The 11318-nt window shown below is 41.2% G+C and overlaps 1 protein-coding gene across 5 annotated transcripts in view; it reads right to left on the bottom strand.

Moving 5' to 3' along the window:
• Positions 1-11318, bottom strand: part of PIGQ (phosphatidylinositol glycan anchor biosynthesis class Q) — a 64455-nt gene that overhangs the window by 6753 nt on the left and 46384 nt on the right. For all 5 annotated transcript variants that reach the window (XM_025191559.1, XM_025191558.1, XM_025191557.1 and 2 more), the window contains exons 9-10: positions 10882-10996; positions 4763-4824 (exon numbers count right to left, since the gene is read on the bottom strand). In XM_025191559.1, the coding sequence (XP_025047344.1) occupies positions 4763-4824; positions 10882-10996 (177 nt within the window). The remainder of the gene's footprint in view (positions 1-4762; positions 4825-10881; positions 10997-11318) is intronic.

The following is an 11318-nucleotide window of genomic DNA, read 5'->3' as shown; positions in this document are numbered from 1 at the left end:
GTGTGAAAGAAGCCAATGGAAGGGCCAGCACTGTTTACTCTGACCATGGGAAGCTTAAGAGCACAATTTTGCTGGGAACCAGATCCTGAAGCCTGGTGATGCTGCCACTGAGAATGCCCTACCAGTGCAGATTCACATGAAAATAGGCAAGACTTTATCAAAATGAGCATTCTTAAAATCATGGGTGTGGATGGGTCGGTCATCTCATCCATCCCGATACACAGAGGCAGGTTTTACTGCATCCAAATCAGTCCTGATGGATGCCTATCCAGCATCTTCTTAAACCCATGCAGTGAAGGAGATCCTACAATTGCTGCAGGTAGTTTAACTGCACTGACTTTTGGTAGTTTTCCTTTGAGGTTTAACTTGAATCTGCCTCCTGTAGTTTAAAGCTATTGCTTTCTGCCCTAACCTTAGCAGCTAGATAGGATAATTGTACACCATCCTTTTTATGGCAACATTTTACATATTTGAAACTGTTATCACATCATCCCTTCACCTGCCTTTCTTCAGATTAATTATTCTGAGCTCATTCAACCATTCCTCACATGGTTTGATTGCCAAATCCCTGATCACACCTGTTGCTCTCTTTTATATTCTCTCCAGTTTCTCCACATCCTTCTAAAATGTGGTGCCCAATAATGGACACAATATTTTATCTAGTTCCAACTTAACACCAGTAAGGATGTTAAGGAATATTACCTTACATATCTTGGATATGTTGTTTTTGCCAATGCAGCCCAAGGTGGTATATGCCTTTTTCACAAAAGCATCTCAGTGCTAACTCATAGTCATCTTGTGGTCCCCCACAACACCCAAATCCTCAGCTGTGCTCAGCTATCCCTCATTTTGTATCTGTTGAATTGGTTTGTCTGCTAGGTGAAGTACCTTACATTTGTCCTTGTTGGAGTTCATGTTATTGTTCATGACCTAATTCTCTGATTTATTGAGAGCATTTTGGATTTTCTATCCCACCCACATCTGTGTTGTTGGCAAATTTAATTACTGTATTCTCCAGTCATTTATTCAAATTGTTAATAAAAAGATTAATAGTATCGGACACAAAACATATCCCTGTGGTGTTAGGGTAGCTTGTTATGTTTAATGCTTTGAAGTTGCACTTGCTTATAGTATTGTTTATATTTAGCCTTATTTAATCATTGCTTAAACTTTGTTCTTATTAACTTTTCATATTTTTATTAGCCTGCTTTGCGTTGTTTTTGTAGAGCTCATAGTGCTCATTATATCTTTTTTTTTTTTATCACTGTGAGAAGTTTTTTTAACATAACATAGCAATGGCCTTGTTATCAGCTCCAATTAACTGAACTTGGCACTAACCAGTGAATCAGAGGATGAAAGGATTGGATATATTAATGAAAGATGATAAGGGAGACCAATGGACAATGCCCAAAGTAAGATATCAGAAAAAGGCCAAATTAAGAGGTCTGCTTGTGATGGGTCTGTTAGACAAAGGAATATGCTGACGGGATAAAGGATGGACAGTATGCTGAGCGCCAAGAGACCAATCCACAAGCAAAGAGTCATCAAAGGAGTGAAGTTGAAGAAAAGCATAAAAGGGGGGAACAAGAAAGTTTGTCATCATTGTTGTCATAAATCCAGCCTTCTACACCTGTCTGGACCATCCCAGCCCATGATGTACCCTTTGCTTCCAGGAACTGAGTGGCTGTCTTTTCTGAAGAGCAATGTAACATCTGGGATTGGGTGAGATTATTGTATTGAATGTTTTTTCTCTCTCTGAATACAGAAACTGCTAAGATAATACTTGTTGTACTAATAAAGTTAGACTTTGACTTTAAGACACTGAGTTGTCTGCATTCATATTTCATGTTCCATTTAAGGGTTAATTGTGCTTTAATGATTCCCTAGTACTATCTGGGAGACAGGGATGCTCAGTGGGATCCCACTTAATGCTTCCTTCCAGTTTGATATTGATACATTCATTACTACTTGCTGCCTGTGGTTTTTCAATCAGTTATGTAGTCACCATGTGGCAGTTCTTTCTTTTCCAGTTTACTTCTGAGAATATCTTGTAGCACTGTGTTGAAGCCTTCCTACCAGAAACCCAAGAACGATGGTCATTCAAAGAGGGAATGCTCTCATGCCATCTGCCTTATGTCCAACCCATACTAACTTTTGTAACTCAGATTTCAAATGCTCTTAACAAACTATTGACCAAGAATTAACTCCATCAATTACTGGATGGTAAATCTGAATAAATTCAATAGAATCACAATGTGGTCACAGACAATTCACCAAAAGAAATAATAGTAACATTTGAATCAACTATTACCAGCTATTTCCTCAGCTCTATTCATATTATCATATCTTAGCTGGAAACAGGTTCATTTGTGTGGAAACAAGGGATTGTTGCTAGAAGAGCAAGCGATCTTGAACGTTCATCCTGACTATGTAGTTTGGGTTATCTGGATGAAGCATTCCCAGGCTTTTCTGGTTGCGCTTCCCCTCTCTGCAGAAGGCTGCTGTCACAGGGGTGAATTTTGCCTGACAGATAACAAGAATCAGCTTTCAACTCAGCACAGTGTAAAAGCATCCCACTATCCTATTTTAAGTGTAAAAGCAACAAGTTCATTAGGGAAGTTGCTCTCTTGTGTTCCTTTTATGCAGTTTCTACAGTTCAAAGCTATATGCACTGATAAAATATACATCCTTTCTTTCATCATGGAATTGTTCCTTTTTTCTTTCCTCTTTTTTTAACCCTTTCCAAGCAGGGTGCTGTCTCAGGTGAAATTTCTGGCAGAATGTGCAGAAAAGGACTAAAGTTGTAGGGAATCCAACGCCTCAGAAGTTTCTTTTGTAGTAATGACATCAAGGACAGCTAAGCCACTAGCTAAAAGTCAGACATATGTTTTATTTGTTTACAAAAATAAATTACTCTAAAACCCAAAGTAAATATTAAGTCACCTAAGACACCTTGGAGTGACTTAAGCAGCCAGTGGAATGAAAGTAGCATCTTGCCACTAACAATATGCCTCTATCTGGATTCTAAATTCTGATTACATGGATATTTTTTAAAGAAAAGAAATAATGGTTTGCTGAACCATATGGTGGGTATAAGCACCTTTAGAGAACAGGAGCAGAGAGAATCTGATTTCACTCAGTCTGGAAATATTTATGGTCTGTCAGAATATTGCCATTGGTTTCTGATCTACCATGTTTCTGTTTAAACTTTCTCAATGCTCAGATATAGGGACAAAGTAAAAATGCATCAGTCCTCCAGATTTACAATTTTTGTGCCCAGTTTGCACACACAAAGTTAGTCTCCTCAGGGAAGATACTGGGAAATACTACTCCATGGTGTAAAGAGACACATGGGCATAAGGGGGAGCTGACACAACACAAGCTCCTCATGAAAACTGGGACAAAGGTATTACAAAGTGTACAACTAAGATAAGCCTGCATGTCATTACCATGACCATAGGAGGGCATCTTTAACAGATAATCTACCTATTTTCCATCAGCAGAAGAGGGGCACAGAGGAGATCATTACACTTGAGCCTCTCTTACTACAGTGAGAGGTATCACACTCTAGGAAACTCCTTTCTGTGATGGTCCTTAGGTTAGCGCTTTTGTTCACCCTTTTTCCTCCAACTAATCCCTGATCTCTTTCCCTGGAAGCAGCAACTACCATACTTCATAATCACAGTGGCCATATGTTGCTTTTATACTCTCCTGTGGTTCCTATGGAGTAAAAATTGCCTACATCTTCCCTACCACGGAGCTTCTTGTATGTAGAGATTGGTGCTGGAGCCGGAACAGAACTGGAGTGAGCTAAAAGAATTGAAAAGCTGTAGCTGTTTTCTCTCTTTCTAATGCACTGGGTAGATCATGACTGTAGTAGAGAAACTGGCTCACTGCTGTCCAGGTCTGGCCATAACACAGGATCACAAAAAAACCAGCACTACAAAAAGCAAGCAAGTCAACTGCCCGATGCAGTGGGACTATACTGGGGTCAGAAAACAGATGCATCATTGATTCACTGTCACTCTTCCATATGGTATGAGAAATTGACTGTCACTATGTCAGCCCATTTTCAGAAAAAAATTCCCTTGAACGTTTGTTCCTCAGGGGGTTTAGAATGGAGGGTGTTTTAAAAAAAAGTAGACTTTTTCCCTCTTTTTATCATGTAGCATCCCACATATCTAAGAATGCATCAGAAGGGCCCCATATTGCCTGGGCCATAAGTTACTTGATGTTTACTAGCTTATCTGCAAGAGAAGGTCTCCTTACTAGAGCTGGTTCCGGTAGTCTGTTCATCACTCTGGTTGGGTTCAGATGGTCTCTCTGGTCACATACAATGCACAGCATTGATTAGGTGCAGCTACAGATGTCCGGGACGTCTGTAGCTGACATTTGCCAGTACTAACATTAGGTTATAATTATACAGGTGGAGGAGCATCATGTTACTCACAACTATTCAAGTTTCATTTTGTAGCACTCAGAATGTTGCCTCTAATAAAATCAGGAGCCAATGAAATGCATGCAAAGGCAAGGAACACTACTTAGCTGGAAGAGAAACAGCAACCATTCACAGTGAGGCGGGGTATGCTTCCAGCGCCTCCATATCCCACACTGAAATTTTGAAAGGGGCCTTTGTCTTAAAGGCCAAACTTGGGAAGGGTAACAGAAAGCTTCTGAAAGCAGTAAGAATCTTAAGGACAACCCTGGTGACAATACTACAGCAAAGAATATAACTGAATGTGCAAAGCAACTCATGGTTTACCTGCATTAGAAGCCGAAGAGGTTTTCCAGTCTTCTGCTCAAGGACTCTGAACTTCACACCAGCTGAAAACAAAAGCAACAAAACAACCTGTGATGGAAGAGAACAACCCCCATTCTCTTCTCAGCACAATTATTGAGCAGAGATTTTCTAAAAATGACACAAGAAATCAAGCATGGGAGTCAGTCGACAAGAACCAAATGACAAAGGAACTGCAAAGATCTTTATTAGTCCCTAACATTCTGTCAAAACAGGGGGAAGGCCCATCCTCTGCTATCAAGGGACAGAAAACTGCTACTAATCACTTTTCTTATGGTTGCTCAGTACTGTAGCAATGAAGTTTGGCACCCGGGACAAAGCCTGCAGTGGCAGTCTGCCCTTGCCCTACACAGATCAGGGGGGTGACGACAACACAGAGTGGCAGGAGCTGCCCTCCCTTCGTCCCCGTGCCCCACCCCGCAAGCAAGCCACTCGCAGCTCTATCCTGCACCCTGCCCTGGCTGGGCAGCATCTGTTGGTGCCCCTTGGCTTTGGTGCCTGGGGTGGCTGCCCCACTCGCCCCCACCTTGCTATGGCGTTGTGGTTGCTGTTCATGTGCTAGACTCCCTTCTGCTTTTAGCTTAAGTGAGGGAAGGGCTGGGATGGTCATTGACACAGAGGCACTTGAGTAAATTCAAAGCAATCAATGATTACTGATAAGAATTAATCCATTCAGGTATTTTCAACATGCTACTGACCACTGCTACCACCATCCAGTCTCTCACTTCTTTATCCCCATCAAGCCTAACTAAGTTCCCTAGGAAATCAAAGTTAAATGGGAAAGATTTTGGATTTGAGGTATGATATACTGTAAATAAACAACATTTTACTAATATTCTAAACTGGGAGAATACTTTATATTTAGAGGGGGACAGATTCCCTTGATGATGCAAAATGTTACAGCAGAGTGAAAGTTCTTTAAAGAACTTTCCTCTACCAACCAGGATCATTTCAGTTTTGGCTAGGTTCAGCTCTATCCTGCCATCCAGTTATTTTTGTCAGTCATTGAAGAAAGCTAGAAAAAAAGTGTTTATGTATGAAATAAGAGAGATGTAGAGTGTCATCTGAATACTAAAGGTCATGTTGCAAGATCAGCTCCCCTAGCAGTTTCATACAGATGGTGAAAATGAGGGGATAAGGTTGAGTCTTGTGGGCCTTGGCAAATCTGGGCTCTGGACTAGGAGAAAAAGGACCAGTTACTTGCAAGGACTTGCTGAGAGGAAGCAACTAATCATTTCAAGGCCTGTTCTTCATGCAGGCAACTTCTTTGAGACAGGACAGCAACAATCAAAAAACATTAAATGCTGAAGAGAATTCCTGCAGGCCAAACAAGGATGTACTATCTAGGTGAAGATACAGGAGGAGATTGCTCACTTGAACAAGTACCATCTTCTAGGAATTCTGGCCCCACAGTCTCTTATCACAAATACTAGTTAACATTGTCTCTGAACTGAAAATTTTAATTAAGATCCTAAGCCATTAAAAAATATATGAAGGGCTTAAGTTACAAATACATTCATTTATAAATTAACACTATTATTTATAGACTGTTTGAGAGCTTTGAGCACTAAACTTTATATGAAGAGTAAAAATGTGCAGTAAGTTCCAGATTGTTATAACAGAAATATCCTAAACCATCTTCTTGATTAACCTGGCAAGATTAGAGTTCAGGGTTCTGTGCTCCCTGTGCTTCATTTATATTATTACTAACATAAAACAAATCAGAATATGCTTGTACTTCTTTGTTTGACTTTATGCAATGCGTTAATCATTATTTATATTCTAGTAGATGTTGGAGCCCCAGTAGGCTAGGTCAGTGGTTCTCAACTCTTTTAGACTCAAGGCACCTCTTGTTAGGCTCAAGATACCTCTCAGAAAATGCCATTTCTTAGTTTTTACTCTTTTTTTATTACAGAAAAATAACAGACCAACTCTTTTGTTGCAAAAGAACTCAGAAAGACAACAAGTCAGAATGTTTTTGACACTAGAGATTCCTGGTTAAAATCTCTGAATTTATGTTGGGAATCATGTGTAGGTGTTTGCACATCTCTCAGTGCTAATCTCATGGCATCCTGGCCATGAGAATTACTAGGCTAGTTACAAAAAGTCATGGGCTAAATACAGACATTGGATTTATGATACATTATAACCTGCCTAACATCTGATACCCCAGGTAACCTGTCTACTATTTACCAGCTATATTCTCAACACTAGGTCTACATTCCCCTTCTCCGCACACTGGTCTCTCACCCATTAACTGGCTCAATTTACATTTTCACTGACAGGCTTTCTTGCATGCATACTGGCCTCTGGCTTCTATTCCATCCAGGAAGAGCACAGACCAACTGCAAACACTTCCTCAGCCTGTTGAAGTGTGTTTGTACCTGAAAGCTTGCAAAAAAGAATTTTTCCAACTATTTTAAATGGTCTAATAAAGTGGCCTCCAATCTTTTTAAGTAGGAGATCACCTTTGGCATTTAAAAGCAACCCAAGATGTATCATGCGCCGCTGCCGCCACCCCACCCAGCAGGTAAGTCTGTGGGGAGGGATGGGGCAGATCAAGGCAGAGGGAGAAAAAATTATTTGGGAGCATGCCTCCCCAGCAGATAAGTCCCACCCAGTCGGGGCCCCACTCAGCTTACCCCTGCTCCTGCCTCTGCGGCACTGTCCCTCACAGTAGGGGCCTTGATCTAGCCCCCACACCTTCCTTCCCTCTTGGACTGACCTGCAGGCGGTGGTGCATGCGTTCATGCATGTAGGCACTCCCTCCACCCCAGCCTCGGATCAACTCCAAGAGGCTCTGAGATCTACAAGAGGCTCCGAGATCTACCAGTGGAATGAGACCTACTGGTTGGTGACCGCTGGTCCAATAAAAGATATCAAATTTCCAAAAACAACCTAAGCTAGTTAAAGAATCACAAAGAGTTTGCAATAAAGAGTATAAAAGAAAATAGATGTACAGAAAAGTTAACTAACTTGTTGGAAGTCAAACTCTAATGACTGAGCTAAGTTGCCTGAACCCTAGTGCAGTACCTGATTTACTGCATTATACCATTCCAAGAGCAAAACTCTACATCCAGAACAAAACAGGCAGACCCCATTCCAGGATAACTTTTTCCAGTTGGCTGGCCTCTGCTTGGTGTACACAGCTCTTGGGTGGAGAACTACAGATTTGATATGTTTTCAAAATGTTATAAAAAACATATTATTCCACGTATATGTGGATGGACCATTATTCATCTACGCTTACTTAGACATCATGAATACAAGTGTTCTCTCACTTCAGAGTCTGAGCCAAGGAAATCAGAGGCCAGATGCCAGGACTGCACTGAACTGTAGTTAAAAAGTGCACTAAACCCTTCCTGATAGGAAAGCAATACATACAAGGCATTGGAACCACTTTGACAATAGTTCCAGAACTAACTGATCAGGAACCTACAGCAAAAGAGCAATACTATTGGGACGATATCTTTTGCAGGCCATTACTCTGTAATTGGTAATAGAAAAGCAGCAGCAAGGAAACAAATGAGTGGTGTGCAGTTTCATAGTTGTTAGGGGCTGGAAGGGACCTTACAGATCATCAGGTCCAGCCTCCCTGGACATGTGCAGGAAAGATTTCTTGAAGGGCTATCCTTCCTTTAAGCTGATTTGACCTTTTCTTTTCTCTTCTCAGATAAAATGTTCTTCTGACCTGAGTCAGAGATGACCTCTCAAAATGTCTTGCCTGAAGAGAAGGTCTGATGCATTTTCCTGTTTCCTCAGTTAGAAGACATCATGGTTGGTATTGCACTGTTTTTTTAAACCACTCACAGCAAGATTTCATTCTAATCAATTACCTGACATCTATTGGGACAGCTGTCTTTAGCTGGATTTCCTGGCATCCAAAGACAGTTCCTAAAAGGTTAAGTTCCTGCAAGCAAATGCATGGAGACCTGCTGAAGGCAGGCACTGAAAAGCAACATAATCAGTAGAATTCCTCATCTCTTCACTCCCCAAACCTGGCATATTTCCAAAGAGACTAACAGACATAGCCGCTATCAGTTGCCTCAGGCTTCCTTTTCAGTTCATGATTGGCCTTGACTTGGTGATGACCAAGTTCTTTCACTCTATGTTTCTTGCATCTGGAATTCCCTGATTCACAGTCATACCGGAGCTTATGGTTTAGCCCTTCTTGATTTGCAACGGTTTATCTACAATTAATTTCAGCTAAACCCACTTCAGTATTACCCTTAATTCCAGTCCCAAAAATGATTGTCAACCATGGCATGGCAGAAAGTAATTTTGAAATGGTCACAGGCTAATCTGGAAGGAGGGATGCTTATTTGTTACTTACCCAGAGTTCTCTGGTTCTGAAACTAAACTGGACATTTCAGTTCAGTTCTTTAATTAGTATAAATCAGCAAAGCTCCACAAAAGTTCACCAAGTTATGTCAATTTACACTGAAGACACAGTCCTTCTGAATATATGAATATAGTTCTGGGAAGGGGCCCCCAGGCTATCAAGTCCAGTCCTTTGTGCTCTAGACAGACAATTCCCAGGGACTCCCCAAAATCGCTACTTCAAACCTCATACACAACTAAAAAGTACAATATAACTGAAACATCAAGAGCACCCTATAACACGCAATAGGTAAAAGCAGGGGAATGAGGGCAGTGTCAATGCCCTGTCACTGCAATGACAGGGAAGCAGATCATTAATATATGATCGAAAGATCCTAGAAATAGGACTATGCCACATGCTATGGAGGAAAACAAAATCGCCCATGGTCCATGCCTATAGGACTTAAGGAAAACATTCCTTTCTGATGCCAAATCTGAATGAAAACAAGATCTTCTAGCCAGGAACCCATGTATTTTTAAGTCCCAGAAGGACCATCAGTGCCCTCTAGTCAAAAAGCCTTGGCCTAGGTGTGGCCAACATCCCAGTGCTTCAGAGGAACATAACCTCATACCTATTCCCTGCTCCCAAGCTAATAGCATTAATGAAAGGAAAAAAATCCTTTTTGGCCCCTACTGGTGATCAACAAAAACCCTGGAACATGGGATTATCTACATAATCCCCAATATACTACAAGAAATTTACCTCTCTATCCCAACTGCAGATTACAAATACACGATTTCACCTATCATGCAAACTGACTGTTGAGATAGGACTCCTTGTTTTCTCATACCACTCCTTCCATAAACTTTTCCTGGTCAATCTTAGAGTGATTCAGGTTCTTTGCCCTACAACTTCGCTCAGAAAACCATTCCAAAACATCATTTCTCTGACAGGTAGAAACCTTCTTATAATTTCTGACCTACATTTATAGCTACCTATTTATGTATACCCATTTTGTAGCTCTTTTTTCTGTTCCTCCTCTTTCCTTAGTATTCATGCCATGAATGTACTTGTAAAGGGTGATCATATCCCCTTTCATCCTCTATTTTGTTAAAATAAAAAAGAACAGGTTCTCAAGGTGTTCTTCCATCCTGTTTTCAAGCCAAGAACAGATGGCAGAAAATTAAAATAAAATTTCCCCCACAATTTAGCAACAACTTAGAATTCCAGAGGATTTGAGGTTGCTAGCAGATCCTGTTAAGCTGACCTAGTAGGTCAGTAGGTAAAAACAGCTAACCCAATTTAAAAGTTGTCTGGGAGAACAGTACTTTCTGCTGCAATATGCTTTGCTATACTGCTTCTGATTCTGCTTTAACATCACATTACTTTCCACTGACTTTATTATCCAGTATCTTAAGATAACTGTTTAGTAGCACTGACAACTGCATAGCTTTTGTGTTGGGAACCCTGAGTGTCTTGCAGGCATGAATGACTGGTGCCTCCCGCGACTGTGGGGGCACCATGGTGGTGAGCAGCAAGCAGCAGTGAGGGGGGGTGGTAACTGCCTGCAGAAGCTGGTGGTGGCTTTGGTGGCGGCCAATCTCGGGGGAGGCGTGTGCCCCTCCCTATGCATTGCCTATGCTTTCAGGTAATGTTTACTTTTCAGTACAAAAAGCTATCCCAATATCAGATCAAACCCCCAACAACACCCCTGTGAATACAAGTGTGGGAGCTCTTGCCAGTTTTCAGATGTGGTACCTACCTGCAAGTCGGTAAGATCTGCAGAGCCGAAGCAAGATTGAATAAAGGGGCAGAGAGTCAATGAGGTCCACTAGCAGATGGATCAGGCCTTGCACAACCACCACCAGCAGACGGAGCTATAAAGAAACAGTTTGACAGGCAGGATGAAGATGAGCAAACAGGCTTACACTCTCAGAAACAATTAGTGATGTTGGCAGCCTAAATTTGTGGGCACTCAGCTTAAAACACTCTGGATAGAGTTGATTTCTGGATAGAGTGAGCTCTGAGAATCAGACTCCTTGACAATCTTGGTCTAAATCTGTAATAATAATCAAGGTGCTTGTGGCTGCATAGACTCTATCCTTCAAAAGCATGAGATATATTCTACTTTTGTGCCATTGAAAATAGTGGAATGCAATATTAAAGACAGAGGTGAGGAATTAGACTTCCACTTCTAAG

Source organism: Alligator sinensis, unplaced genomic scaffold (assembly GCF_000455745.1).
Source record: "Alligator sinensis unplaced genomic scaffold, ASM45574v1 scaffold449_2, whole genome shotgun sequence".
NCBI lineage: Eukaryota > Metazoa > Chordata > Crocodylia > Alligatoridae > Alligator > Alligator sinensis.
Note: the sequence above shows the minus strand (reverse complement) of the source record. Positions and strands in the feature narration are given on the sequence as shown.